The sequence below is a fragment of the Selaginella moellendorffii genome, unplaced genomic scaffold (assembly GCF_000143415.4).
Source record: "Selaginella moellendorffii unplaced genomic scaffold, v1.0 SELMOscaffold_55, whole genome shotgun sequence".
Classification (NCBI taxonomy): Eukaryota; Viridiplantae; Streptophyta; class Lycopodiopsida; order Selaginellales; family Selaginellaceae; genus Selaginella; species Selaginella moellendorffii.
The window spans coordinates 326274-353833 of NW_003314316.1; the positions used below are offsets into that span (position 1 = coordinate 326274).

Below are 27560 nucleotides of genomic sequence, written 5' to 3' on the forward strand. Positions count from 1 at the left end.
TATATGACTTAATGACAGGAGTTGACTGTTTAGGTTTTGTGAAGGTAAATTGAAAAGTGATTGTTAATTGTTTTGCAACTAATGATTACTTATAAACTTTGTCAAGGATTAATAACACTTCACTCAATGATAATTTAGTGGTGATACGCTTGCTTTACCAGACAGTATTATAAAGGATCATGTCATTAGACTTATATAGTTTTTCCAAATTAGCATTTTAATTTATTTCTATTGATATCATTTAGTTGCGTTTAGTTTATGGTGTTGGATTTCATTAATGTTTAAATATGGTAATTCACTCCTTGATAATATGTCATTTGTAACTAAGTATCGCTAAAGACTTGATCTTGGATATTAAGTAAAGTATCTTCGACTTTGGTTAACTTGGTTGCTTGAAAGCTTTAAGTGGTCATTCACTCTTACTTTTTTTCTAGCTTTGTTTTAGTATTGAGGTGATGTCTTGTTATTAATATTGTTGATATTAAGATTAAAGTGAAATGTGATGTCTCTTTATGTCTTCATGCAGATGGTATTAATGATTCAGTTAAATCTTTTGTGTTATTAACATTCGTGCATTTTATTATTTAGCAATTATATTAACATTTAAATGAGTTGAGTGGAAAATTGAGTTAGTTATGTTTTAGATAAAATTATTTAGTAAAAGTTGAGCTTTGGCTTTTCCTTGAAAAGTGATTTAATTATGAACTATATTAGTGTAGTGTACATGATTTTCTCCCTTTATCCAATGATGATTTACCATAAGATAACCATGAAATGGAACCTAAACCCTTCATGTGTCATGTGTCATATATGATTAAGTACCTTTTCAAGTGGTACCCTATAGTATACACTTCTCCAACTTACATTGATAAGCCACATATATTTGTACAATGTTGGCTTGAAAATTCTAAAATAGCCTGTGAGGTAGGCAATAGTCTTAGTCTTAAGGATATTTAAGTACATCCAAGTGCCAAATACCACTAGACTACTGAATCCCTTTAATTGCAAAAAATCATAGAAGATCTAGAAACATGCAATTAAATTGAATCTAAGAAGCTAAAAAATGATTGAACTTGGAACAAGATTATTATTACTATCCACACTTGAACCACAATCTAAATCACTAAAATTGGATGGAGGGCCATCCTCCTTTTCCTCCATGTCTTTTAGTAAACTTGAAAAAAAAGGTTTTAGTGACATAAATTTGAAGTAAACCTCGAAGAGTGTTGCGAATGTGACTTTGGGTATTGAAAGTTATATATTAGTTAGTCCTTTCGGATATTCTTTCCTTACTGCCACGATGGCAGGAGGTCGGTATTGCTGAACCCGTTATTAGTTTCCCACTTGAGCTAGTTGAGAAACTGGTCAATAACCGTGTACTTAGATTGGATAAACATAAGGTAGGAACCCTATTGTAAGCAACCAAAGGGAACGACTCGAGAGATGGTCCATGGGGTTCAAATATAGAGGGAAAGGGCCCATGAATAAGAGTGCACCCTTTTTTCCAAACGGTTAAGGGTCTTGGGATATTTGGGGTTAAGTGTCTTTGGGTTTGAATAGTACTGGGCTGGGTGACCTCCCGGGAAGTCCAAACTTGCTAGTATCAAGAACCCCCGCAATATTGAGATTGGTCCCTCAATATCGCTAAATGATAGCTTACCATGTTTGTATATTGGTCTCATTTCGGTCCCAAATGCTATTTATGGAAAGTGTCCAAATTTGCCATATCTACGGAGTGTAAAAATCGTTTTGTTCATCCTGTGTCCAAATTCGCAATCTAGGGACATTTCATATTTAGTAAGTTTCAAGTTTGTCCCAGAGACTAACTCCTAATACTAAGGGAGGCTTGGAGTGAAAGCCCAAAGCGTGTGTTCCTCATGGGGGGGGGGGGGGGGGGCGGGTTGTGGGGGGTTCCAAATGTATAGTAAGGATAGTGGGTAGGTCGGGCATAGCCAACCAACTTGAGGCATAGTCTAGCTCCCATTTGCGTGCCTATCCTTGTTTTACGTCCGGCTTGGGTCTAAGCCCAAGTTCCATTCCATGCTAACTGGTGGAGTACCTATGTCCATGCGTTAGGCCACCGGTATGCAAAATGGAGCCAAATAGAAGAGAACTATATTTATATGGTAGAAACTTTAATATCTATAAAGAGCAAATTAGTAGGGATTCGAAGCCACTTCCAACGCTATCAGTAAAAATAATTTAAACCAATCACCAACAAACTAGATTACTTTCCACATTTAATGCTAAGAAACATGCTAAATGAAAGGGCATTGAGGCAAGGTGTTAAAGCAAGGAGTCTCTTGAACCCTAAGACTTCTTAGATCAGTGGTCAAACTTGATGAATAACATGAATATATGTGGCAATGATGCACAATGGGTCCATATTATAGGATATTATCCACCCATTGTGCTAGTATCAAGAACAATGCATAGGGGCATCCATTGCCATAGGACTGATATTTAATATTTATTCAATAGAAAAATGTCATATAAACACCCCATTGTGTGTGAAATCCATCATTGTAATTTATACCATTTTACAAATTGCATACTATAAAAACTTTGATGAGGTTATAGCTAAAATAATAGTGATATAGCACTCAAAGATTGTGAGCTAAGGAATTGTGAAAGACTCTGCTAACATAACAAGGTCATAACTAGAGAAGTGTGAATGTGACATGACTGTGATGTTGTATTTGTATAAACTATGATGCTTGAGTGTGCATAACACCTTATACATGAAATGATGTGTGCTATACTGATATTGTGAAAGAAAAGTCATATAGTTCCTATTGAGACAAGATGGAGGGATATAATGGTGAAGTTGAGGATTTTGGTGGCACCTATGGCAATTCAAATTTGTCAGGGAAGACAAAAGAGCATATTACCTCTATTATATTGGCTCTAGAGATGTTTTTGGAACATATTAATTTCTAGAGACTTGGGCCTACTGAAGAAAGAACATATCCTATTAAGCTTGAGTTTCTATTTTACCAACAATGTATTGCCTATAACAATTATATAAAAAAAGATTAACACATTTTGCATTGTAGTCTTGGGTAAGATGTAGAGGTTGTTTGTCATGCACTATGTATATGAAAATTTATGGGATATTTATTAGATCTCCAATAACTCCACGAAACTCCATCAAACCATACAAACATTATATGTTAACTTTCTATATTATAGATCTCCAACCACATACCCTTAACCATGGCTATCTTTCAATTCTGAATTTTCATTTTTTTGATAAAAAAAGTGCTTCCATTTTTCATTTATATTAGCTACTTCTATTTTGTAACTTTATGAAATATTTCTTTGAATATTTTTTGTTTCCTTATAAGAAGTTTTTGCATTCAAAGACATCACAACCAAACAATACACTTTTCTCAATTACAACATCATTTTTGGTAAAGAGCTCTAAGTTGCTTATATATATCAGACATATCATCCTCTTTAACCTTTTTATAAGACTTTATCTAGATCAATTTAATTCTCATTGCAAACAAAAGAAATCTTGAGTTAATTTACATGAAAATTTTGATATACATACTTTTATGCTTTAGCTTATATGCTACATTATTGATTTTCTTAATAATCTCAAATGACCTAGCATAATGAGATGAAAGTTTATTTCTTCATTTCCTTAATGAAAGTCTTTAAAAGAGTAGATGGAAAAGCCACCCAAACATACACTTTATCACCTATGTGATACATATAAAATTTTATTCAATTTTTCTGTTAAATTTTTAGTATCAATATCCTCATTTGGGGAATCTACCCAATAAATACCCTCTTGTTAGGCACTACAAGATATATATTATTATTGAAAAGCATAGAAATGAAAATGGCAATAAAGTTTCAACAATTTGAAACTCTCTAATTAGTAAATATAAATTAGAGAATCACACATGTTCCAAAAGGAATGCCTCCAATGTCAAAGCCTTGAAGGGCACAATGGCCTTGGCAACAATCGCTATCCTTCGAATATCCTTCAAGAACAATTTTTACATCCTTGCAAGAGTTTTCTGGCAACAATGCCATTCTCAACTAAAACATTTGTTAGAAAACTTTATGGCTAAAGATTTAAATTTTTAACATACCTATCGCAAGAGTCATTGAAACCACAAGAGAGAGGAACAAAAGCTGCAAAATATGGATGAGAGTTGAATCTTTGCCATTGTGTTGTGTGAATTGTGTGATGGCTTCCAATCCAATAGCCTAGCTTTTATACTCTGGGCTATGTTATAAATTAGTGATGGTGTGGATCATGAGGTTTGACTAAAGCTCATCCTTGCATTTCACAGCTGGTTTAACACTGTATTAATGGTAGTCAGAACGTGCCAGAAGACATGACTTGAAGCTTGCACAGGTTGGAACTTGGAATCCTCCAGTTCACGTTTCTTTATTAGCTTAAAATACATAATGCAGTGGCCTACAATCAAGCATGGTGATAGTTTTCTAGTGACCTCGCCTGGAAATCCTGTTAGAAACACACCAGTAAATGGATATTGTATAGCTGTTTAGAGCTTAAAATAAGTGATAGTGTTGATCACGAGGGCTGACCTTTTTGAATACTCTAAACTATCCTTGTGTTTCACAGCTCTCTGGAATCCTAATGTTTAGGGACTCGATGTGGGCTCTAGATGTCTTCACTTGAGCAGGTGGAGTGTCTTAGCTTGAGCAAGGGTGTCTTGATGATGTTGTATATGTCTAGAGTTTTGTTTGAAGTTGGCGATGGTGTGGTTCGAGGATGGACAGCAGCGCGTGTTGTTATTAACAGGTATTCGCTGAGTCTGACATGTTCTTTGTGTTGAAGTAAAAGTGGGAGCAGCATTGTGAAGCCGAGGAGTGGCTCAGCAGCTCGCTGTTGGTTGTAAGCTAGACGAAGTGTTGACCAGGTTTGATCGCTTGAGCACATAAGTAGCAGATGTGTCCCTCCCATGGCATTTTGCATGCGTCCCAATTGCTGACCTCAGAGCAAAGATGCTGGCCTGTTTTGTATCGTGCCAAAATTCTGTGATGTTTCTGTCCCTAGATTCTCTCCGATCCGTGTTGACTGTGGAGATGTAGTAGTGAGCTTTTGGTCATGATCTGCACCTCGGAGCCACCATTGAAATGCTCGTTGAAGCCATTGTGCTGGGACATAGGCAATGTTTTCGTATTCCAAGACGTGTTGTCCACAAATTCGTGCCACCACCCTGAAGTCCGGTTGTGTCTGCAAGGTTGATGAGCCATTTCTCTTGCTGGTGGCCTATCAGATTCAGAAGGTACTGCATTGTGTTCCTCCACACACAGGCCTCAATTGGGAGTATACCAGATTCCATGATCCCAATGGGTACCTTGTTGCCATCCAAACTCATTATTGAGGAACTAGCTATTTAGTTGCTCCATTTTCTTCCATACAGTTTGCGGCAAGCTGGGGCCCAAGCCTCACCTCCATTTGGTTCTAAAGATGCCAGCTTGTTTGAGATCACTTTGGAGTGTGTTGTAGGAATTGGTGGCAACTTGAATGTGCACCATGTAACCAAGGTACTCGACACAAGCAAGCACTTAGTTTTCATAATGACGATCACCAGCCTTCCTGTTTTTGCAATCAACTCAACCAAGGATCATGGTCCATGTTTATGTGAGATTTACGGACAAGCAAGTAGAGCACTCACAGCCAAGAAGCCAGCTGTAACAAGCAATGTCGCACCTTCTCCATCCTAAATACACACGCATAAAAAACCACCAAAATTGAAAAAAGAAAAGCTTACCGATTGACATAAAAACTCTCAAACATAACAGCAATAAGCCAGGAAGGCTCCAGTTACAACATTACGACTTGTCCCCTATCAAAGCGTCCCTTGCACTCAAACTTTTGATAAATCTGTCCAGCCTAGATCACACGGCATCCTGATTAAGAAAACCGGAAAAAAATCCATCCAAACTCAAATGGAAACTCAACATTTGGAGCGAGCAGCCAAGTTCGAACCAGTTTGTCGACCACGTTTCTTCACGAACAAGAGGCCCTGGTACCATACCATTGACTCCTCGAGAAGCGCGCGCTGGTCTTGGCTCGGTCTAGATCCCCTGCTCGTGTCCATCACTGCCTTGAGCAAGCTCATCTGAGGTCTCTCTTGCCAAGATACTCCAAAATTCTACTCAATTCAATCCCACTCAAGAACGAACCTGATGAGAATGGAAAGCAGCCGAGACTCTCGAGCAGGAGCCATCGCCGGGGGCGCCTCGAGATAGAGAAGAAATATCCAAAGATGTGCGGAAACTCTCCCATATTATTGATGAATCAAAGAATCGCTCAAACAAACCGAATCGCTGGAGCCTCTAGAACCCATGGAACCTATCGAATCAGTAGTGTGGGTGGCAGACCTGGCTAAAAGCAAAGGGCGCGACCTTGTAGAAGACCTCGTTCTTGAAGGTCTTGAGGTAGGCAACACCAGCGCCCTCCTTGCCCTTGCCCACATTGGTGATGACATCGCAAGTGTAGTCACTCGACTTGACGAGCTTGGCCGTACACGTCTTCGTCTTGACCACGTACGGCAGCTTCACCTGGTAGAACCCGTCCTTGTCCGTACTGTCGCTCCCCTTGACCACTGCGCCCTTCTCGTTCTTGCACTCCACGGCCACCTCGCCACCTTTTATTCATACCACAATGTTACGATCTTCCTAGCATATTCTATTGTAGACGTACCGACAATGTGCTTCGTCCATTGGCCGTAGCAGCCCTGGCAGTAGATGTATCCCTGGATGACAGTGGTATCGACTTCGTAGTGCTGGGGGTAGCCGTAGTCGTGGCCGTATTTGGGCTCCTCGGGTGCCTTGTACGGGACCTTGGGGACCTCGGGCACCTTGGGGACCTTCACCTCGTCCACCACCTTGTGTGGGACGTCGTATGAATCCACGGCGAGGGCGGACACTGCGAGGGAGAGGGCAAGCAGCAAGATCAAACTCTTGTTGGAACCCATCGCTAACTGGTTTGATCTTGAAGAGAGCTACTTAAGATGATGGAAAAGCTAGAAAGAACGAGATTGCTTGATGCTTCCAAGCTTTTGAGGTTTCTGGTTTTTATATCCATGCGAGACGTGATATCATGCCATGATTTTTTCTACCAGATCAAGCAAAACTTGTATCGATACTGGGAAAAGCAAGGTGTTATGGAGATTTTGTGGCCACGTTATGGTCGTGCAATCACATTCTTTGCACGTCCCACTTTCTAGCCCGAGGGCTGCTTAATAAGATCAGAACATAGCAAGGCGATCGCGAGCAAGAAATGGCTGCTACAAAGATTCTGGTTCTTCTTGGTGGGGTTTTACTCTCAAGTTTGATGGCAGCAGTGGAAGCTATTGATCCTTACACAGCTCCGGGCAGTTCGCAAAGAATCAACGCCACCGTTGTTCAAGGCTACGTTTTCTGCCAGAATTGCTACAAGGACTGGAGCAGACATCTGGGAGGTGTGTTATGTTTGATCAATCGCTTGCTATGGACTTATCTTTTCCAGTCCATCCAGGGGCTGAGGTTTCTGTAGAATGCACGGCGATTTCCACCGGCAAGCTCGTCGCCCTCGGCAAAGGAGTTTCCCGCGAGAATGGCTACGTGGAAATCCGGTTGGATGGGTACGATTACAGCAGCAAGCTCAAGATCCACCGCTGCCTGGCGAAAATCGTCCGCTCACGGGACCCATCCTGCGATTATCGCACGAATGTAAATTCTGGATACAGCGGCGCCAAGCCCCAATTCTCCGGAGTCGCGGGAAACATCGCCTATTTCACTACAAATGCGTTTTCTTTTACTCCAATGTGCTCCTACTGATCAATAGCTTCGCTCAATGTAAAGCAAGCGGCAAGAACCCTAAAAGCTTCATTTGGCGGCAAATTTTATTGAAAATTTTCTCTTTTTGAAATTTAGGGTTCTTCGTCTTCGTCTGTACAGTAGGGCATGAAAGCAAATGGGCCGGTTTTGTAGAACGCTTCGCCCATGAAAATCTTCTCGAATTCCAGCGCCGCGCCCTTCTTGCCGCCTCCAAGATCCGTGGCTGTGTCGCACGACCGATCGGGCGACGCGAGGATCATCGCCTTGCACGATTCGGGGGGATCGTAGACGCTCTTGTAGGTCTGGGGGAATTTGATCTGGAAGAAGCCATCGCGGTTCGATGCGGCCTCGCCGTAGCTCCCATCGCGGCATTCCACTCTCACCAATGCTCCTGGTGGAAAGGAAATTAGATGGAGCAGATCGAGCAGAGGAATAAATCAAGCAAAGGAATCGACACATACCTGGGGAGGGCTTGTCGAAATTTCCATCACAATCCTGGCAGGAGACAAATCCTTGCACGACAGTCGTGAGATCAGTGGATGTTTCGTCCTGATCATCGCCATCCTCTGAATACTCCCCAGCAGCACTGGCATCGCCGAGAATCAAGAGAAGAAGCAAGGCATAGAGGAGCTGCATCGTCGAGGATAGAGCGAAGAATCCATTACGGAGCTTAAATCTTCGCGGTGGGAGGATCGTGCCATGACGAAGATCGTGAGCACATAAGAACCCTAGGCCTAGTAACAGGGAATAAATATTTTGATTTCTTCTTTGCTTGGTTTGCACTCCATCCGGCATCCTAGGGTTTTGTGTTGCTGCGAGCTCGGCAATCGATCGTGTGCGGCCATGGAGGGAGGCGGGACGCTTGTGGATTTGTGCCTGGAAGCGGCATCGCGGAGCGCTGACAGTGTGAGATCTTGGCGTAGGCAGAGACGAACTCTGGAAATTTTACCGGCTCATCTCGCGGAATCGTTGCTTCACCAGCTACTTGTCAAGAATCTCTTCTCGCCTCCACTTCTAGAGTAAGCACAAGAATAGAAACGATCGATCTATAGAGAAACTCGTTTTAGCTTACACTCTTTTTTCATAGGCTCTTCCAGTTAAGTGTCGAGGAACTGGATCTAAATGGAGAACTCAGTGTCGATGCCGAATGGATGGCCTACATCGGTGGATTTCGGCATTTGCGAGTTCTCAAAGTCGAAAGTTGCAAAGCCTTGAACAATTCAGCGATATGGCACCTCTCAGGCAAGCTCCATTTCTCTTTTGAAAGAAAACTTAGTTTTGCGGTTGGAATGTAGGAATGGAATCGATCGAAGAGCTACGAGTTGATCGTTGCTCCAAGATCACAAACCAAGGATTGGAACACATATTAACCCTCGGCAAGCTCAAGCACTTGGGACTCTCAGAAACGGGGATTGGAGAGCAAGGGATTGGAAAGTTGGCTGTTCTGAGGAACCTATCTCATTTGGATCTTGGCGGCTTACCTGTGACAGACTCTCATGTTTCTTCGCTTCTGGTAAGCATGCATTCTATAACGATAAAAGATTTTTGATCGACTTGCAAAGGTTCCTTCCAGGTACTTCAACTCTTGATCGACCTCCAACTCTGGGGTAGCAGCATAACAAACGAAGGAGCAAATATGCTGAGGGGCTTTCCCAGGCTGGAAATACTGAACCTGGCATGGACAAAGGTTTCGGTGGTTCCCTCCATGCCGAGAGTGTCACAGCTGAATCTCTCTCACTGCGTGGTTCTATCGGTTTCCGAAGAAGGGTCAGCTCTCGATCAACTTCGTCTGTCCGGAGCAACTATACAGGATCCACTCAGAGTCCTCCACAGTCACTCACTCCCCGAGCTCTCTGTGCTCGAGTTATCTGCGACCAACCTGGCAGCTTTGACCTTCCTTGGCAGCTTGAAGCGAGTAGTCAAGCTCGATCTGAGCTCAATGCCAAGCGTTTCGAGTGACACCATGAATCTGCTGGCCAAGTGTGCGAGGAATCTAAAGCACCTTGATCTCAGTGACACACGAGTTGGCTCAGAAGGCGTAGCAGTTTTGACTGGTCACGTTCCAGCTCTGGAGCATCTTTCACTCAGGGGCACCTCGATTACGGATAGTGTGTTTGGATACTTGGGGCTGATGCCGTTGTTGATTGACATTGACCTCAGTAACACGAGCTTGACAGGTATGCCAGTTTTCGAGTTTACGAAAGTTTATTATACTTGTGCTTTGTGCATGCAGGCGCTCCTGTAGACTCTTCGTTTTGGTCTGTGCTTCATCTCCAGCAGCTCCACAACCTGAGACGATTGGACTTGCGTCGCACGCGATTTTCTGATAAGAGCTGCAAGCGACTCGCTTGTTTGGTGCGGTTAACACACCTGCTCTTGTGCGCCGAGTTTTTAACCGATGCATCGCTTCACGAGCTTTCTGCTCTCCCGAACCTGCGAAGCCTTGCGTTTCAAGGGACAGTGTTGACAGACGCAGGCCTGCGCTCGTTGAAGCCCCCGCCTCCGCTGGAAGAGCTTGATCTGACGGACTGCTGGCTACTCACGGAAGGCTGTCTTCTTCAGTTCTGTGATTACTATCGCAGCGTAACTGTGAAGCACGATCGTATAGCTGGAAACCTTAACTCTCAACGATCATCGGTCAGACGGATGCGAGTCAAGAACCCGCATGTTCCAGTGAAGACGCAGAGTAAAATTGGAAGAGGTACTTGAATTTGACTCGCAAGGAAAACGTTCACTTACAAAATGTGTGTTCCAGATGAACGGATTCGATATACATTCTCTGAGCTGCACGAGTTAAGGGCCTTAACGTCAGAAGTGGCCGCCTTGGAAATGAGTACTTTACCTCGAGAACTTTCACGAACTTTACAAGATGAGGATCACATCGAGCCATCGTCGAGCTGAGCCTCACGCTGAGTATTTATGAGAGATGCTGTACACGTCCGTAAAGCTCTAGCGTGTCCGAGTGGGTCGGATCAATGGACAAAGCAGCGCGGCAGTCACGGAGAGCGTCTGATATTTCTCCGCTGCATTCATGAAAAGCGGCACGGAGGTGGAGAAGCTGTAAGTCGGCCTTGAAAGCTATGGCTTTTGAGAGCTCGGCTATGGCTTCTCGATCTCGCTGGCTGTCCATAGCAACTGGAGAAAAACGATGGAACAACCAAGTAAGTTTCAAGTAAAAAAGCTGTCTGTAGTTTCTGATGCGATGACGTACCTGCTGCTCGGTATCTGTATGGATAGGTCCGGAGCGGATCAATTTGCGTCACCATGCTTAAGTCTGCCATGACCAGATCGCGATCACAGTACTCAGCTCGCTTTTCATATGCTGACGCGTTATTCATCGACTTTTCGATCAACTTTGTCATCTCATCAAAAGCGGATTTGCGGTCTCCCTGCAAGAAATAGACACGAGCCAGGCCTTGATGAGCTCGAGTGTGCCGAATCTTCAGTGCGTTGACGTAGCAGTCCAGAGCTTGCTCCAGCTTTCCACAATCGACATAGACGCTTCCCAAGTTGTTGAGAGCCTGCGGTCGAGAAGTTATGTCAAGCTTTCGACGGACGTGTTTTGTACCTGGCCTTTGCGAAGCCCGTCGGACGGACACTTGAGAGCTTCTTCCAGCAGTCCAATAACTTTGGTGGACGCTGTCGGATCCAAACTGGTGTCTGCCAGGGCGTATGCTTTGAGAAAGAAAGCTTCGAAGGATCTTTGGAGGGATATAGACTCCTCCGCCTTTCTCAGTGCTTCTTGGCGGTGTCCAGTATCGTAAAGAAGCCATCCTTCGTAGACGAGCTTTTCCTGGTTGTTATCGGCGTGCTCTCGAGCCAGCCTCAAGCTTCTCAACGCGGCCTTTGGACAACTTAGCCTGTGAACAAGCAAGTATTTACATATTCAACCAGTCAGCTCGTAGAAACGAAGGTGGTGAAAGTTTCGACAGACCTGAGCAGCAGCAGAGATTGCCGGAAGAAAAGCAGGCCTTTCGAAGACTCAGCTTCCGTTTCCAGCATCTGGTGAACGACTGCTAGAGACGATATGTCATCGACAGACGACCAGTGATCATATAACTTCATCCAGCAATCTGCCTTGGTCCACTGCACCACATGCTGCTTGAGAAGATCCAGGAGCTGCGAAGCACAGACGCGTCCAGAGTACATCCTGTACCCAGGATCGAAAGTCAAGAGCGCCCGCAAGTCCCTCACAGCAGCGTCGTAATCGAGCAGCGCCAGACTGAAGTAAACTCTGAGCTCCAGGCAGTCCTTGGTGATGCAGAATCGCAAGACCCGACTTATCTCCGTGATAGCCTCGTGAACTTTCTTCTCGTCCATCAAGACCGCAGCTCGGTACTTGTAAGGATACGTCAGAGTTGGATCAAGCTCGGTGGCCGTGTTGAGATCCGAGAGCTTGTCATGGCCGAGACAGTACAGGGACCTCTCTTCGAACATCCAGCCGCTGTTCTTGTAGCAAGCGATGATGTTCGCGGCTTCCGAGTAGGCCGCCATCCTGTGACCTCGCATATACTTCACTCTCGCGACACCGGCCAGCGAGTATATGTGGCCTTCGTCAGCGGCAGCCTCGAAGAACTCGTGAGCTTCTTTGTACTGCTTCCTGGCGAGCATCGAGCAGCCGAGCTGGTGCAACGCGAGAGCTCTCTGCTTGGACGACACCGCACAGTCTTTGGCGAAGTGGAGCAGCTTGACCGTCATGTCGGACGAGAAGTCGTCGTCCATGGCAGCTTGGCCGAGCAGGCAGTAGAGAGAAAACGACGAGTGGCCGACCGCCGACAGTCTCTTGCGCCCATCCTGCGTGGAAAACAGCTTGGACACCGGGGCACTGTACAGCGACTTCGGCAGCTCTCGCAGGAAGACTTGCAAGCAGGCTCCGACCAGGGACTGGGCGTTCTCGTCGAGAGCGCAGTCGAGAAAGGTGATGGCGTCCTGGAGGGTGTGGACGCACGTAGCCAGCCGCTGGTCGCAGGCCTCCTTCAACTTATCGCAGAAGAACTTGTTGGCGAACGTCATAACTTCGATGACGACGGTGGGGGAGGGCCTGCCGATGGTTCCCGTGCGAGCAAACTTGTCCACGGCTCTCATCCCCATGGCCGAGATCCCGTTCCTGGAGAACTCGATGTTGGTCCTCCTCGACTCGGTGAAGCAGCCGTTGAGCATGGCGTCGAAAGGCAGGCTGAGAGCGGCCATCTTTTGCCGGTTGCAGTAAATCCGATCACCCTCTACGTGGAAGACTACGTCCGAGAAGTGCCACCTCTCGTGCTGCTGCTGCTGCTGCTGCTCGTCCTCATCGCAGTAATCTAGAGCTAGGCAGGGGATATGATCGGCCAACCTGGTGGAAGTAGCGGCAGCTCGGTGACTAGCGCTCTCGCCCGGGTTCTCATCGAGCTCCTCACCCCGCCTCTCGAACTTGAGCCAGGCAGCGATGACGAGCTTGTGGTGATTGGTGGTGGCGTGCTGGCGAGCGAGACGGAGGCTCCGGCGGAGGAGCTTGAGCTCGCCGAGGCCACGGAAGACGAACGACTGCTCCAGGTAGAGTCGAGACTTTTCTTGGTTGGATGTAGCAACGCCTAGCTCTTTATGGATTTCAGCCAGCGTCGAGACGTAGTCCACGGGCTTGAAGTTTGGATTGATGGGTGGATCTGCGAGCTTCGGAAGAAACATGCTGGAGGAAGGAAAAGAATCACAATCAAAAGAGCGAAGAACAAGGTGAGAATTTGTCTATCCATTGAGAGAGCGGAGAGAGCTTACCTTTGAGAGGAGTCCTTTTGATGGACAGGCTTCGATGCCGCTGTTGGTGCTGGCTTCTCCGACGATGCGACATGGAGGATGTGGATATCCTTGCAAATTCCCATTGCTGCGAAAGCACAGCCAAAGAAATGCTGCTCTGCTCGCTCACGCCATCGCCCTCCAAGTTCTATCGCTCACACCATCGCCCTCCAAGCTCTATCCAGATTGAAGAGAAGAAGAGGTTTGAAACTCATCGCAGGACAAAGGGTCCGGGAAGAACCACAGAAGAAAAAAGAGGAAGAAGAGACCCAAAAACTAACCAGATAGACAAAATGAGAAAGAGGAAGTACCCAGAATGTGGGTTCTTTGTTGGAACCATTTTAAATGCTGCGAGCAGATACCCAGTCTGGGCATCTGGCTGCTCAACGACACTCTCGCAAAAGCCACAAAGGGCTTTGAATTCTCGCCATAGCTAGCTTGCTCGATAGAGAGAAAACAAAAAAACACACGTCAAGCCCGTCATACCCGTCAGACCATTTCGTACACAGTGTGTACGGCCAGATTAATTTTCCAGCTGGCCAATGTGATTTGATCTCCCATCTATCTTGCTTTGTTTGTTCTTGCGGTATTGTCAGCGAATTTAGACAAGGTAGTGATCTTTGAATGCTTCATTCAATGGTCGTGAAGTTCGTTGCTGGAAGTATTTTACGTGTTTAAAGTGGAATGCGACGGAGACATTCTCGTGTGTGTGCTGTACAGAGAGCTTTCGAAAGAGTTTGAATCTGGCCGCTGGATTAGAATCGCATCCAACGGCGGAGGTTCGTTAGGGCATTGGAACACGTGGCTAGGGATTATCTTTGAATCGACGGCGGAGATTCAAGCAATCTAGGCGCCCTTGTTTGTGTGGTGGTGTTGGCTATGGCGGCCATTGGACGAGCGTGTGGATTTCCGCCGGTAGGGCTTGCGGCGCCGATCTCTCGCAGGAAGTCCGCGCACTGGATTGTTACTCGCGGCGGCAATGGCCCGGCGATCAGGCGTGTCATTGTGAGAGCGGCTGGGGTTGATTTGGATGCGGCAGCTCCGGCGTCAAGCTCTGGAACCAAGAGCAAGGAAATTGTTCCTGATAACAGCTGGTCGATCACAAAGGTGTTGGCTTTGATCTTTCTTGCCGATTGGGAAACATTGTGTTGATTTTAGACATCTTTTGGAACAATTGGACTCTTTCTCGGCTCAGGGCTTCTCTCGTAAGCTTCAAGTTACAAAGAAAGTATCGGTTGATATGAAATTCTCTTTTCTTTTTTTGTTCTTTCGCATATGAAGCTATGGTTTTGGCGCATACTTTACCATTCTACCAGGATCAGAATGGTCCTCTTTGATGCTAACGTATGGATTTCCACTCGCGATCATTGGAATGGCGCTCAAGGTATATTGTCATGCATGAAGCTGGAGCTTTAATCTTTGTTTGGAAATTTTCAGTATGCTGAGCTCAAGCCCGTGCCTTGCACAACTTACGCGGATGCTCTGGCATTGAGAGAATCACAAGCGACTCCAATTCTCAAGCAGGTAAAAAAGAAAGTTTTCTTCGTTTCCTTTTTTAGATGGTTTCGTTCGTGATGTTTGAACAGGTTAGAGAAGACGTGATCCGGTATAGATACGGAGATGAGCAGCACCTGGAAGAGGCGCTCAAGAGAATTTTTCGCTACGGCCAGGTATAAAAACTAGCCAATTCCTCTCAGTCAGGTACAGCAGCATTCTCAACACTTGCGATTATAAACTAAAAATCGAGAGGCTCAATTCGCAGGGAGGAGGGATCCAAGCTCGCAATGGCCCAGTTCTCCAATCCATTCGCGAGGAAGTGAGTGATCAAGGCAAGTACACGCTCGTCCTCGTCTTCAAAGCCAAGGCTCTCCAGCTCGAAGATTTTCTCACTCGTCAAGTAAGCGAACTTTTCTTGGTTGCCACAAATCACATTTGTTTTGTTTCTTTCAGGCCAAATTCACATCTTTCTTCGGCCCCGGGGTGACAGCAAACATTGGTAGGAGTTTTCTCGTGTTTTTGAAAGTTTTTAATCCTTCTTTACTATCGCAGAATCGACCGGCGATAGCGTCTTCGAAGTGAAATTGATTGCTGATGGTGGAACTGTATAAAGTAATGTAAGTAATACTTTGTGTAAAGATTGTATTTTTCTTTATAAATTTCACCGATTGTGGAAATTGTACAGAATTAAATTCATATGGAGCTTGCATGGACCGAAATGTCAGCGCCTAGAGTTGCGATTCGGTCAACAGGGGAAAGAAGTCTTCCAACCAAGTGAAGTTTACCTACAAAGAAAAGGAGAATGGAGAGCAAAGAAAAGGAGAGACCCTCACAAAGTTTCTCCTTCTTTGTTGTTTGATAGTCGCTTCTTGGAATGTGATAATCTACAGAGAGGATGTCGTTCGTGTTCTTCCATCGACAAGTTTCAAGGATCCACCACTTCCAGAAGATCATCCCTCCAGCAGATCCCTTGGTAATCCTTCTCCTCCATGTTTGGTTTGCTACCTTCCTGTGGATCAAGCACTGAAAACGTTGCCCCCACAGGGGATCTTCCCAAAGCTTATCCTCTCGACTCTCACTTATCTCCACCGGGAGTTTGGAGACTCCACACCATTTGGTGGGCGTTGCAGCCTCGAAGAAGGGCGAGAATCATTTAAGATCAGAGAGTCGATGGAAGTTCCGTATGGATTCGCCAGGCCCAGGAGAAAGGGCTCCGGATTCGAGATCCAGGAGGAGGCCGACATGGATTACCTCCAAGGATGCAAGGGAATCGTCGTACCCTCTGCGATTTTCGGCGACTATGGCGTGTTGAAGCCGCCCGCCAACTTGAGCAGCACCAGCGTCAAGATCGTTTGCTTCGCAATGTTTGTGGACGACGAGACCCTGCAAACTCTCCAGAGAGAAAGAGTTGAAACCGGGGCCTGCAGGATCATCCGCGTACGAAACACCGCATACGGGCGAGACAACCGATCCAAGGGAAAGATTCCAAAGATGCTGCTGCGCTCGTCCGCGCGCTTCTCCATCTGGATCGATGCCAAGCTCCAGATAGTAGTGGATCCCATCCAGATTCTCCAGAGATTCCTGTGGAGGAGCGGCGATACCATGGCCATCGATAACCATTACGCGCTCGGATGCGTTTGACGAGGCGAAGGCGATCATTCGATACAAGAGGTACGACAACAAAACCAAGCTTGATGCGCAGATGGAGTTCTACCGTACTCGTCCCGTACGACCGCGCCACCAGGATGCCGCTGGTGACTGACGTTCCTGAAAGCTGTGTGATGTACACGCCGATCGCGAATCTGTTTTCGTGCCTCTGGTTCAACGAGCTCGACAGGTTTACACCGCGTGATCAGGTGAGCTTTGCGGTGGTGCGTGACAAGATCATCGCGCAAGTTCCATGGCGGATCAATGTCTTTCAGGATGTGAGAGGCAAACTTTGTGTAATCCCATTTGTTTTTGACACAGAATAAATATGTTTCTCACATATAAGAAATCTAACTCAAGACTTCAAAGGAATTTTCCAAATCATTCATTCATTCACATACTGTTTACACAATCTTGCTAGTGTAAAGCATGAGACGTGGTTTATTACAAAAATAACATTAAATGTTTTAGGTTTTTAGGGTTTACAGGCAAATGGCGAGCGAGCAAATCCAGCGCTCCCAGCAATCGCAGCAGCCACTCCAGCAGCCGCTGGCGGTCGTGAGCAGCAGCGGTGGGAGCGCGCCTGGCTCTTCTTCCGAGAAGATCAATTTCAAGGCACTGCACGTCCGGGAGTTCTCGGGCCACAAGAAGAAGGTTTGTGGAGATTTCTTCTAGGAGAAATTTCAAAGCTTTGTTCCTGCCAGGTACATTCTGTGGCCTGGAATTGCACGGGAAAGAAGCTCGCGTCTGGCTCCATCGATCAGACTGCTCGCATTTGGCATGTAGAACCTCACGGGCATGTAAGTTCTTTTTCTTTGGCGCTCGAAATCCTCTTTTATGTTTTCGTTTCTTTGTATCTGACAGAGTAAGAACACAAATTTCTTCGTGCTCACGGATTTTTCTTTTCCGTTCTTTTCTTTCTCTTTTCTTTTCAGAGTAAGAACAAGGATATCGAACTTAAAGGACACAGTGATAGCGTCGATCAGCTGTGCTGGGACCCCAGACACGCCGACCTTCTTGCGACAGCGTCCGGGGATAAGACTGTTCGTCTCTGGGATGCTCGCAGTAAGTATAGCGATTGATCTTCTATTTTCTCGTCAGCCCACTCACTCAATCATTTTCAGCTGGGAAGTGTTCACAGCAAGTTGAGTTGAGTGGTGAGAACATCAATATCACTTTCAAACCAGATGGAACACACATTGCTGTCGGTAACAGGGTAAGCCAGTGACAATGGAATCCTTTTTTTTTTGGCTCTCTTCCAACCAAGATCTACCTGCAGGACGACGAGCTTACCATTATTGATGTTCGTAAGTTCAAGCCTCTCCAAAAACGGAAATTTGCCTATGAAGTAAGAAGCATAAATATTGTTTTGAGGCTCTAAGTACTTGTTTCCACTTCAGGTGAACGAAATAGCTTGGAATAGCACTGGTGAGCTCTTCTTCCTGACAACTGGGAATGGTGAGGTATTTTTCACCTTTGCTCGGGAGCTGCTCAATATTGAGTGTTTCAGGAGGGTTTGGTACTGCAGGGACTGTCGAGGTTCTATCGTATCCATCGCTGCAAACACTCCAGACGCTCATTGGTCATACAGCCGGCTGCTACTGCATCGCTATAGATCCTACTGGCAGGCAGGTTTGCTGCTCGAAATTCCTGTGAAAAGTTCCTAAGCTTCTTTTTCCTTATTTCCCTCTACATTCTCAGATACTTTGCGGTTGGAAGCGCGGACGCTTTGGTGAGCCTGTGGGATGCGTCCGAAATGCTGTGTGTTAGGACCTTCACAAAACTCGAGTAAGTAGCCCAACTTATACTTCTCTTTCGTAAACTTCACATAAGCGAACGCTTTTTTTCTCCAGATGGCCTGTGAGGACGATAAGCATAAGTCACGACGGCCAGTACCTTGCTTCCGCGAGCGAAGATCTCTTCATTGGAATTGTAAGCTACTTTTCTCTGCTCCCACTTTTCTCTCGCTTCGAGATGGATCAACCTTACGGAAAGCTGTGACTTCCTACCACAGGCGGAGGTGGAAACTGGAAGATCGGTACACCAGATTCCGTGCCGCGCAGCCATGAACAGCGTCGAGTGGAATCCAAAGTACAATCTCCTGGCATTTGCAGCGGACAAGCAAGTCGACAAGTACCAAACCGACGAAGGTATGCACTGCTCATCGGTCGCTCCTTACGAAAAAAATCGTTTTTTTTTCTTCCTTCGTTACAGGTGTTTTTCGAATCTATGGCTTTGAAAGTCCCTGACCATTTCGCGAGGATATTCCCTTTGTTGTGAGGAATATTCTGGTAACTTTGAAGATGTTTCGCGCACATTCTGGTAGCGAATATTCGCGGCTGTGCCCGGACAATATTCCCCCTCTCTCTTCTCTCTTTCCTGGGTCATGACCCGTCGATGAGTGGAGTACCGCCATAGCTAGGGTTGCGCGAGGCGCGTGGGGTTTGGGCACGGGAATTTTTCCTCTCAAGCGGCGTCGAGTGATTCTCTCTTTGGCGCTTTGCTCCCTCTCGCCGGGCGCGCGCATCTGATGATCCAAACGTTCCTCCTCTTGGTCGCGGTCGTCATCTTCTTCAGGCTGCTTACCAGCGGGTGCGCGCTCACAAAAACCCCTTTGCCATTCTCTGGATCGATATTTTAGGGTTCTTACCTAGGGATGCTAAGGATTCTTTGGGTGTGTTGATAGGCTCAACGCGGCAATTGCGTCACACCGTATGCTACCCAAAAAGAGAACCGCTGCGACAGGGGAGGAAGGCTCGAGCAAGCAGTCCAAGCGCGTCCGGCCGGGTGATTCCAGCGCCCTAGCGGCACAGCAGTGCGACCTTGTCATGGGAGGCGATGGCGGCGCGGTGGCGGTTCCATCGGATGTGGAGATTGACGAGGATTTGCACAGCCGGCAGCTCGCCGTCTATGGCCGCGAAACGATGCGCCGCTTGTTCGGGGCAAACGTTCTCGTCTCGGGGTTGCAAGGGCTTGGCGTCGAGATCGGTAAGCGATTGATAGAAAAATCACGAAATTTCCATTTGATGATTCGTTGTGGCAGCCAAGAACGTGATCTTGGCGGGGGTGAAATCCGTGACGATTCACGACTCCGGGACGGTGGAGCTTTGGGATCTTTCCTCCCAGTTCTACTTCTCTGAGGCGGACGTGGGGAAGAACAGGGCCTTTGCTTGCGTTGACAAGCTCAAGGAACTAAACAACGCGGTCAATATCTCGGTGCTCACCACCGAGCTCACGGAGGAGATCTTGTCGAACTACCAGGTACTATTCTCTTCGAAATAATTTCTGGAATAGTATGCCAACTTATATCTCTACCTAGGTGGTCGTGTTCACCGATTCAAGCCTGGAGGAGGCTATCCGATTTAACAACTTCTGCCACAACCACAACCCACCGATTGCTTTCATCAAGGCAGACATCAGGGGCATCTTTGGGAGCGTCTTTTGTGACTTTGGGCCGGACTTCACTGTGGTGGATGTGGATGGAGAGGAACCACACACAGGGATCATCGCGTCGATTAGTAATGACAACCCGGCTGTTGTCTGCTGCGTCGACGACGAGAGGCTGGAGTTTCAGGACGGCGACTTGGTTCTCTTCAACGAAGTGAAGGGAATGGTGGAGCTAAACGATGGGCGGCCCAGGAAAATAAAGAATGCCCGACCGTATTCTTTCACTCTGGAGGAGGACACGACTGGTTACTGTGCTTATGAAGCCGGGGGGATCGTCACGCAGGTGAAACAGCCAAAGGTTTTGAACTTTAAGACTTTGGAGGAAGCAATTCAAAACCCGGGGGATTTTCTTCTGAGCGACTTCTCCAAGTTCGATAGGCCTCCGCTCTTGCACCTGGCCTTCCGTGCCTTGGATGCGTTCTGTGCTCAAGAAGGACGTTTTCCCGCTCCAGGATCCGGGGAGGATGCACAGGCGCTCATCGCCATTGCGAAGCGCTTGAACGACAGTGCGGGAGATCAGAAGCTCGACAACATTGACGAGTCTATTCTTACGAAGTTCGCAAGTGGATCAAAAGCCGTTTTGAATCCCATGGCTGCGATGTTTGGAGGCATCGTTGGGCAGGAAGTGTTGAAAGCTTGCTCCGGCAAGTTCCATCCTTTGTTTCAGGTGCGCGCTGTCTTTTTCTTGTCCGTGGCGTAGATATTGAGTGCTTTGTTTTGCAGTTCTTTTACTTCGATTCGCTCGAATCCGTTCCATCTGAGCCTCTCTCGGCCGAGGACGCTGCTCCTACAGGTGGCCGCTACGATGCTCAGATAGCCGTGTTTGGGAGGCAGGTGCAGCAGAAGCTGGAAAATGCGAAAGTTTTCGTTGTGGGAGCTGGTGCTCTTGGCTGCGAGTTTCTCAAGAATCTGGCTCTCATGGGTGTAGCCTGCGGGAGTGGAAAGCTTACAGTTACCGACGACGACGTGATTGAAAAGAGCAACCTCAGCCGGCAGTTTCTTTTCCGTGACTGGAACATCGGGCAAGCAAAGTCCACGGTTGCGTCCACGGCTGCTCTGAGCATCAACTCGTCGCTTAACGCTGAAGCTCTCCAAAACCGTATCAGCCAGGATACAGAGAACATATTTGACGACGTCTTTTGGGGTGGCTTGGACGTCGTGATAAATGCTCTGGACAACGTCAAGGCGAGACTTTACGTGGACTCGAGGGCTGTCTACTTCCAGAAGCCTCTCCTCGAGTCTGGAACCTTGGGGCCCAAGTGCAACACGCAGATGGTTATACCGCATCTAACTGAGAACTACGGGGCGTCCAGAGACCCTCCCGAGAAGCAAGCTCCAATGTGTACGCTCCACTCGTTCCCCCACAACATCGACCACTGCTTGACGTGGGCAAGGTCCGAGTTTGAGGGGCTGCTCGAGAAGACACCTTCCGAAGCCAACGCGTTTCTCTCGAATCCGCAGGAGTACAAGTCGTCAGCAAGGTCCGCTGGGGATGCTCTGTCCCGAGAGATGCTCGAGCGCATTGTTGAGTGCCTTGTCACGGAGAGATGCCACACGTTTGAGGATTGCATCGTCTGGGCGAGGAAAAGGTATTTGGAAATTTGTGTTTCGTTTATCACCACCACCTTACTGTTTTGCGTAGGTTCGAGGACTACTTCGTGAACAGAGTCAAGCAGCTCACGTACACGTTTCCAGAGGACTCAACCACAAGCTCCGGAGCTCGGTTCTGGTCTGCACCGAAACGCTTTCCGCGAGCTCTTCAGTTTTCGTCGACCGATCCTTCTCATCTTTCTTTCGTAGCATCGGCGGCCATCCTCCGGGCTGAAACGTATGGCATCCCCAGGCCCGTGTGGGTGCTCAACCCGAAGCAACTTGGTGAAGTCGTCGACAAGATCAATCTCCCAGAGTTCAAGCCCAAGCAGGGTGTGAAGATTGTCACCGATGAGAAGGCCACCAACTTGACCGCTTCCAGCTTGGACGACGCTGCCGTCATCGATCAGCTGATTAGCACGCTGGACGACGGTACTAAGTCGCTGCCAACGGGATTTCGCCTCGTTCCTATCCAATTTGAGAAGGTTCGAATTTTTCTCTTTTGTTGATGAACTCTACTGACGATGGTACACGTTGTAACAGGACGATGACACAAACTATCACATGGAGCTGATAGCGGCGCTCGCAAACATGCGAGCGAGAAACTACGAGATCCCCGAGGTGGACAAGCTCAAGGCCAAGTTCATAGCCGGGAAGATCATTCCAGCCATCGCGACGACGACGGCACTGGCGACTGGCCTGGTTTGCCTGGAGCTGTACAAGGTGTTCCAGGACAAGGGGGTGGAAGACTACAGGAACACGTTCGCCAACTTGGCCCTGCCGCTCTTCTCCATGGCCGAGCCGGTTCCTCCCAAGTCGTTCAAGCACGGCGAGCTGGCCTGGTCGATCTGGGACCGATGGGTGATCCAAGGGGACCTCACGCTGACGGAGCTCCTGGAGTGGTTCCAGGCCAAGGGATTGACAGCCTACAGCATCTCGTGTGGCCAGAGCCTGCTCTACAACAGCTTGTTTCCGCGGCACAAGGAGCGGCTGGGCAGGAAAGTGTCGGAGCTCGCAAAGGAGGTGGCGAAGCTGGACATTCCTCCAAACAGGAAGCACTTTGACGTGATTGTGGCGTGCGAGGACGACGAAGGCGAGGACTGGGACGTGCCACTGGTTTCAATCTGCTTTAGATAGAACTCTCGTCCAAACCAAGTTAAGACATTTATACTGTTCGATGGACAACGGAAAAAATTAAAAATTAATATAGAAGGGTTTCTTCCATTATCAAGATGTTAATTAAAAAATGCGGAGAGCAAATGCATGTGCCACCTTGGGTAAAGTAGGTCGTTCACAATGTCGAGCCGTATTTGTGTGGAAGAAGACGCTGTTGTTGCGCCAAAGGTATCTCTTGCACTGTTGCTTGCTTAGCGAGCTGAAAGTGGGGCAACGGGCGCTGACTGGGAAGAAATTGCAACAGTCGTTGCTAGTGCAGGTGGCCGTCTCAGCAGTTGCAGGTTTTGCTGGGTCCACGAATACCAAGAGATTACCAGGATTCTTGGAAATTTCTGCTCTGGGAATGTGCAGTGAGCATCTCACTGCTGGTAAGATCTTCTCAAAGTGGCTTTTCTAACCTTTAAGCCTTTGTAAACTCAAGGTTTTTTATTGCAAGTCTTGTGTGTCTCTGATGGGTGATGGCTCCACTTACTTGTACGACTTGGTGCCAGACTTACGGGTTGAACTGGTGGTGACAGACTTACAATCACTTTTTCGGCCATTTGGATGGATTCCCTCGTGAGGGCAAGGAGAGGATGGAGAGGATGAGCACTCTATAGCGGCCTGGGCTTTGGCAGCATGAGGAGGACATGCATACAAACTTCCATGCATGCAAAAAACGTCCATATACAAAAAATGTTACAAAAATGTTGTTTGTGATATCATTCTAAATAGTGAAAATAAAAGGTGGATTACTTTTTCCTTTTCTTAAATTATTACTAATAAGAGGTTGTTAGTAACTTGCTCAAATCCTTGCCATCCAGATCCTAAATGCACAAAGGAGAAAACTTAAATTAAAACTTTGTGGTCCCAAATCAAGAGCAACAAAATGCCCTTCCAAGGCAAATGCTCATGTAGTCCTATCTTGATACTGCCTTAATTAAGAAATAAGCCAACAAAAAAAAAATACAAAATTTTGCTCGGTCTACCAGCGGCTTGATCCCGAGGTCCGAGCTCATCAAAAGGAAGTAGTGCATCATTCTTGTCTATCCCTTGTCAAGCCCTTGGGCTCCAGGATCACTCCCAGCACGTATACCCTATCTCAGACTGTGAGCAACGAGCGACCAGAGTATTCATGCCCACCAACCATGCTCAGTGCACCTGCTTTGCCCAGGCTGTGCAGCTTGCTTATAGTCGTCAGAATCCCAAGATTATGGCATCCATATGAAGGAGAGATTCACACAGCAATGATCTCAGACTTGCATACAGAACTTCCTCACTGTTGAAATCTAATATACTGCCGGGAGTTTTGGGAGATTCACTCATTGACTTCCTCCACCTCAGCAAGAGAAGACCCAGCTGAGGAGTTTTTGTGAGTTGGGTGAGAGATTCGTGGTGTCCCTGGGTGTTTGCTGGGCCGAGTTACTTGGTTTCTGGGCATGAGCCATATGCATGTGTCAAAGAGCTTGTCTCAATTTGGTGGCTGTAATGGGGGATAGTAAGGCATAGCTTCAATTCATCAAGGTGAGCGACTTTTGCGAGCTGGATGGCATGGAGCTCGCCTGATGCTTTAAGAGGGGTTGAAGTAGGATTTTCAATTCTTTGACAAATTCTGAGCTGTGAGAGAGCTAGATTGCCATGTGCAAGCGTATGGCTCTTCTAAATGTGACAAGGAACTGTCCAGTGCTGTGTGACTCTATGGAGCTCCTCACTGCTCGATATGCAAACAACAACCCAGTTCGATGCACTTTCAGCTGTGTTGAATCATGTGTCATTGCCCTAGGTCAAAAAAATCAAATCCAGTTGCGGTCCTATGAGGTAGGCATGTAGGTTGGGTCTCCTGCATATGGGAAATTGCCTTTGCATTCCAAAACAACAATGCTTGCTACGAGCCCAAACTTCTCACCTTTGCTTGAGGAAAGTGTATGACATCTTGCCACATATGTTCAACTGCTGATGGAGAGCAAAACTTAGAGAATTGGAGCTAGCATGCTGGGACTTGGGAGCTCGAGCAATTGAAGATGGAAGAGAGCCATGTATTGCAATTTATCAACTGTTAGAAACTAAGATTAGCTTTGATATTGCCACCAATTTCTAGTTATCAAATAATCAGTTAGATTCCTCTTTCATTTAATAATCTTCTGAAAGTTTCCATTCTATCACCTGCTTTGTGTGGACCTAGATTTGTGACAGAAAATGGGCTCCAAAACTTCTCTATAGTAAGAATGAATAAAATGAATAAAAATGTTAAAATCAACTTACCTGCTGCAGCAGCTGCTCTTGGCCATATTATTTGGTGAATGTTGCTACCATCCACTTTCTCTCCCCACATACACACTTCACCACCAAGAATTAGTTGTTGTTCTCTACCATCAGTGATGCTATCATATGGCTCCTTGTTGTAAAACTGCTCCCATGTGACTTCAAAATGGTCCAGGTACCATGAAGCCTGCTCGCTTATTATGCACTTCAGTCCTGACTTGACCACACTAGGAGCAATTGCAGATCCAAGCCTGTAACAACATAGCTTTACTTTGAAACACCACATATTGATTTTCTTATACCAGTTCTGGATGATTGTGTTCTTTGGCAAGCTTGATCCAAAATTTTGAAATGCTTCCTGCCTAGAAGTATTGTAGAGAAAAATAAATACATGTTATGCAATGCATGGATTACCAGCTAACAGGAACATAACCATGTTTCATAGCTAGCTTCTGTACTTCAAGCACAAAAAACTTGTACGCTTGTGTGGCTGTTAAATTGTGCTTGCCCAACCTATCATAAAAGTATCTAGTTTCAATCGAATTTGATTTTGAGAATATCAGACCATTCAGAAACAAGCTTTGTGCTTTCCCAACAATCTGTTATTATCAAGAGTTAATAAAATAATAATAATTCATCACTTCTTACTTGTATTTACTTCGTCTCCTCCAATATGTAACAGCTCAAATGGAAATGCCTTACGCAAATCTAGCAAGTTTGCATGCACTAAATATTTTAGAATTTTAATAAATATCATCTATATTACCAAAAAAGATGCCATCAATCACTTCAAACGTGAACTCCTTACTCACGTCTAGTGGAGTTCTGCAATTTTGGGAAGGCCACAACTGAGGATATCCAACTCCCCTGTAAATTGCAAAGTAATCTCATAAAGCATAAAAGAGAACTGCATACCAAGAACGGGCATGCCCTGGAACATCGATCTCAGCCATTATACTTATACCCCTCAGTTCAGCATACCTTAGATAGTTACTAACTTATTTATTATTCTCATCCCTTTTAAAGCTTACTTGACTAAGTCTTTTGCATGGTCGAGACTATAGCGTTGTTTATTTGAGTAAGAGCCATTCCAAAGCTTTGGGAAAGAAGGGATCTCCAAAGGGAATGATTCATCGTCAGAAATATGCCAATGCAAAACGTTCTGGAACAGAGTAAGTTGATAAATTATTAAGCCAAAGCACTTACTAGCTTGGCATAGGCCATGGAATCAATAATAGTCTTTATTGTGTTTAATGGTAAGTAATGTCGTGCAGTATCTAGTTATTTAGCAAAATTAAGATTTAAAAGAAAATAAAAATTCATACCTATCAAAAGGCCTCTATACAAGAATCTTGGCTCATCAAAAATGTCCCAAGGGCAATTCTCCAAAAAAATAGTTTTTGCTTCAACATTGTATCTGCAGATCTGACTGAAAGTCTATGCAACAAAAACTTTGAACCAAGCCTGACTAATTTCTTCAATTATTACCTCCAATCCTCGAAGGGCTCCATAGACAGTGTTTGCCTTGTTCGAACCAACCAACAAACAAATGCTTTTACAAATAAAAGATCTTACCTGGAGAAATGCGCTTTTTGGATCCAAAGGATCTGGAATTTGGAGGTGGTAAGATTCATCAGTCCCGATATGGAGCTGCTAAAAGATCAACATTAGAACCAAACAAGCAGGAGAGTCTCAATTTGCTCTCACGCTTTGGTTGTATGAGAAGAGATCAATACGAAGCTTGTCTAAAACAAACTTTGGTGGATTGATCACCAAATCTTGTACTAACGTTCTTTGACCACTAATCAGTGCAGTGTACCGATCCATCCCTGCGTGCAAGACAACCAAATCCTGTGGAGCTGAGGTGTATATACTAAATTTTGGAGACAGTGTCATAGAGAGGGAGCCTTTGGAGTAATTTTTTGGTGCTGGTAAGATGAAATCACTTGAGCTGCCATGATGATCCCAATCACTCAAAACTACACCCCATGGGCTCCCATTCCAAAGTTTAAAGGTGATTGTGAACAAAACCACTACAAGATATATTAGTATCCCTCTCAATGGTTTTTTACTCAACATTGTGCTAGTGTTTCCATTTCTGTCATTCCTTATTTATTATCTTAGAAAAAAAAAATCCAGTCACCCAAATTGTATACACCTACTGAATAAGAAAAATTCTTCTGATTGTTCACCAGTTCACCACCAACGCTACTCTCCAAACCCATGCTGATGTCCAACCTATCTTTATCTTGTCATAATTCACCTAATTTATTCACTAAGAAATTATTCTTTTAATTATTTCACAAACAGTATATTATTAAGAATATTTCTTAAGGAATCTATGTATATTCTAAGATATTTCTGTAATCAAAGTAATT

General features: G+C 45.9%; 9 protein-coding genes and 1 long non-coding RNA gene across 12 annotated transcripts; 5 read left to right on the forward strand and 5 right to left on the reverse strand.

Annotated features, from left to right (window-relative positions):
* Positions 1-3841: 3841 nt before the first annotated feature.
* Positions 3842-4196, reverse strand: LOC112350905. The gene is made up of 2 exons (XR_002993925.1): positions 4107-4196; positions 3842-4053 (listed from the first exon to the last, which is right to left on the reverse strand). It is a non-coding gene; the product is annotated as an uncharacterized LOC112350905 (long non-coding RNA).
* A 2065-nt stretch (positions 4197-6261) lies between these two features.
* LOC9662110 lies at positions 6262-7035 on the reverse strand. Its single transcript, XM_024687922.1, has 2 exons — positions 6698-7035; positions 6262-6641 (listed from the first exon to the last, which is right to left on the reverse strand). Exons 1-2 carry the CDS (start codon positions 6969-6971, stop codon positions 6355-6357), a joined length of 561 nt encoding a protein of 186 aa, XP_024543690.1. The 5' UTR covers positions 6972-7035; the 3' UTR covers positions 6262-6354.
* A 230-nt stretch (positions 7036-7265) lies between these two features.
* Positions 7266-7910, forward strand: LOC9662111. The gene is made up of 2 exons (XM_024687895.1): positions 7266-7457; positions 7514-7910. Exons 1-2 carry the CDS (start codon positions 7277-7279, stop codon positions 7813-7815), a joined length of 483 nt encoding a protein of 160 aa, XP_024543663.1. The 5' UTR covers positions 7266-7276; the 3' UTR covers positions 7816-7910.
* On the reverse strand, positions 7894-8616 carry LOC112350893 (non-classical arabinogalactan protein 31-like). Its single transcript, XM_024687896.1, has 2 exons — positions 8277-8616; positions 7894-8206 (listed from the first exon to the last, which is right to left on the reverse strand). The coding sequence occupies exons 1-2, from the start codon at positions 8608-8610 to the stop codon at positions 7908-7910; spliced, it is 633 nt and encodes a 210-aa protein (XP_024543664.1). The 5' UTR covers positions 8611-8616; the 3' UTR covers positions 7894-7907.
* Positions 8617-8640: 24 nt separating this feature from the next.
* Positions 8641-10814, forward strand: LOC9661924. Its single transcript, XM_024687894.1, has 6 exons — positions 8641-8834; positions 8903-9057; positions 9111-9328; positions 9389-9992; positions 10049-10516; positions 10571-10814. Exons 1-6 carry the CDS (start codon positions 8659-8661, stop codon positions 10714-10716), a joined length of 1767 nt encoding a protein of 588 aa, XP_024543662.1. The 5' UTR covers positions 8641-8658; the 3' UTR covers positions 10717-10814.
* LOC9661925 (ethylene-overproduction protein 1) lies at positions 10503-14039 on the reverse strand. The gene is made up of 6 exons (XM_024687893.1): positions 13567-14039; positions 11750-13480; positions 11384-11675; positions 11027-11336; positions 10658-10950; positions 10503-10599 (listed from the first exon to the last, which is right to left on the reverse strand). Exons 1-5 carry the CDS (start codon positions 13668-13670, stop codon positions 10733-10735), a joined length of 2655 nt encoding a protein of 884 aa, XP_024543661.1. The 5' UTR covers positions 13671-14039; the 3' UTR covers positions 10503-10599; positions 10658-10732.
* Positions 14040-14421: 382 nt separating this feature from the next.
* Positions 14422-15977, forward strand: LOC9662112 (thylakoid membrane protein slr0575). The gene is made up of 9 exons (XM_024687989.1): positions 14422-14691; positions 14743-14789; positions 14866-14968; positions 15022-15108; positions 15171-15254; positions 15347-15481; positions 15535-15580; positions 15634-15698; positions 15767-15977. The coding sequence occupies exons 1-8, from the start codon at positions 14464-14466 to the stop codon at positions 15690-15692; spliced, it is 789 nt and encodes a 262-aa protein (XP_024543757.1). The 5' UTR covers positions 14422-14463; the 3' UTR covers positions 15693-15698; positions 15767-15977.
* A 1230-nt stretch (positions 15978-17207) lies between these two features.
* Positions 17208-19058, forward strand: LOC9661926 (THO complex subunit 3). 2 transcript variants are annotated; one of them, XM_024687891.1, is made up of 11 exons: positions 17208-17382; positions 17433-17528; positions 17664-17793; positions 17853-17944; positions 18008-18076; positions 18129-18186; positions 18239-18356; positions 18430-18516; positions 18582-18660; positions 18743-18878; positions 18943-19058. In XM_024687891.1, exons 1-11 carry the CDS (start codon positions 17221-17223, stop codon positions 18975-18977), a joined length of 1062 nt encoding a protein of 353 aa, XP_024543659.1. In that variant the 5' UTR covers positions 17208-17220; the 3' UTR covers positions 18978-19058. The 2 variants fall into 2 exon arrangements, with proteins under 2 accessions (XP_024543659.1, XP_024543660.1); XM_024687892.1 differs by having other exon boundaries at positions 18257-18356.
* Positions 19059-19158: 100 nt separating this feature from the next.
* LOC9661927 (ubiquitin-activating enzyme E1 2) lies at positions 19159-22992 on the forward strand. Its single transcript, XM_002982718.2, has 7 exons — positions 19159-19320; positions 19415-19716; positions 19772-19989; positions 20048-20842; positions 20899-21764; positions 21818-22250; positions 22309-22992. The coding sequence occupies exons 1-7, from the start codon at positions 19259-19261 to the stop codon at positions 22900-22902; spliced, it is 3270 nt and encodes a 1089-aa protein (XP_002982764.2). The 5' UTR covers positions 19159-19258; the 3' UTR covers positions 22903-22992.
* Positions 22993-24971: 1979 nt separating this feature from the next.
* Positions 24972-27126, reverse strand: LOC9661928 (beta-hexosaminidase 3). 2 transcript variants are annotated; one of them, XM_024687887.1, is made up of 14 exons: positions 26890-27126; positions 26758-26832; positions 26671-26706; positions 26508-26619; positions 26389-26459; positions 26214-26344; positions 26098-26163; positions 25949-26049; positions 25831-25890; positions 25748-25781; positions 25597-25695; positions 25485-25544; positions 25183-25433; positions 24972-25134 (listed from the first exon to the last, which is right to left on the reverse strand). In XM_024687887.1, the coding sequence occupies exons 1-14, from the start codon at positions 27076-27078 to the stop codon at positions 25034-25036; spliced, it is 1386 nt and encodes a 461-aa protein (XP_024543655.1). In that variant the 5' UTR covers positions 27079-27126; the 3' UTR covers positions 24972-25033. The 2 variants fall into 2 exon arrangements, with proteins under 2 accessions (XP_024543655.1, XP_024543656.1); XM_024687888.1 differs by lacking the exon at positions 24972-25134 and having other exon boundaries at positions 25273-25433; positions 25485-25540.
* Between the last annotated feature and the right edge of the window lie 434 nt (positions 27127-27560).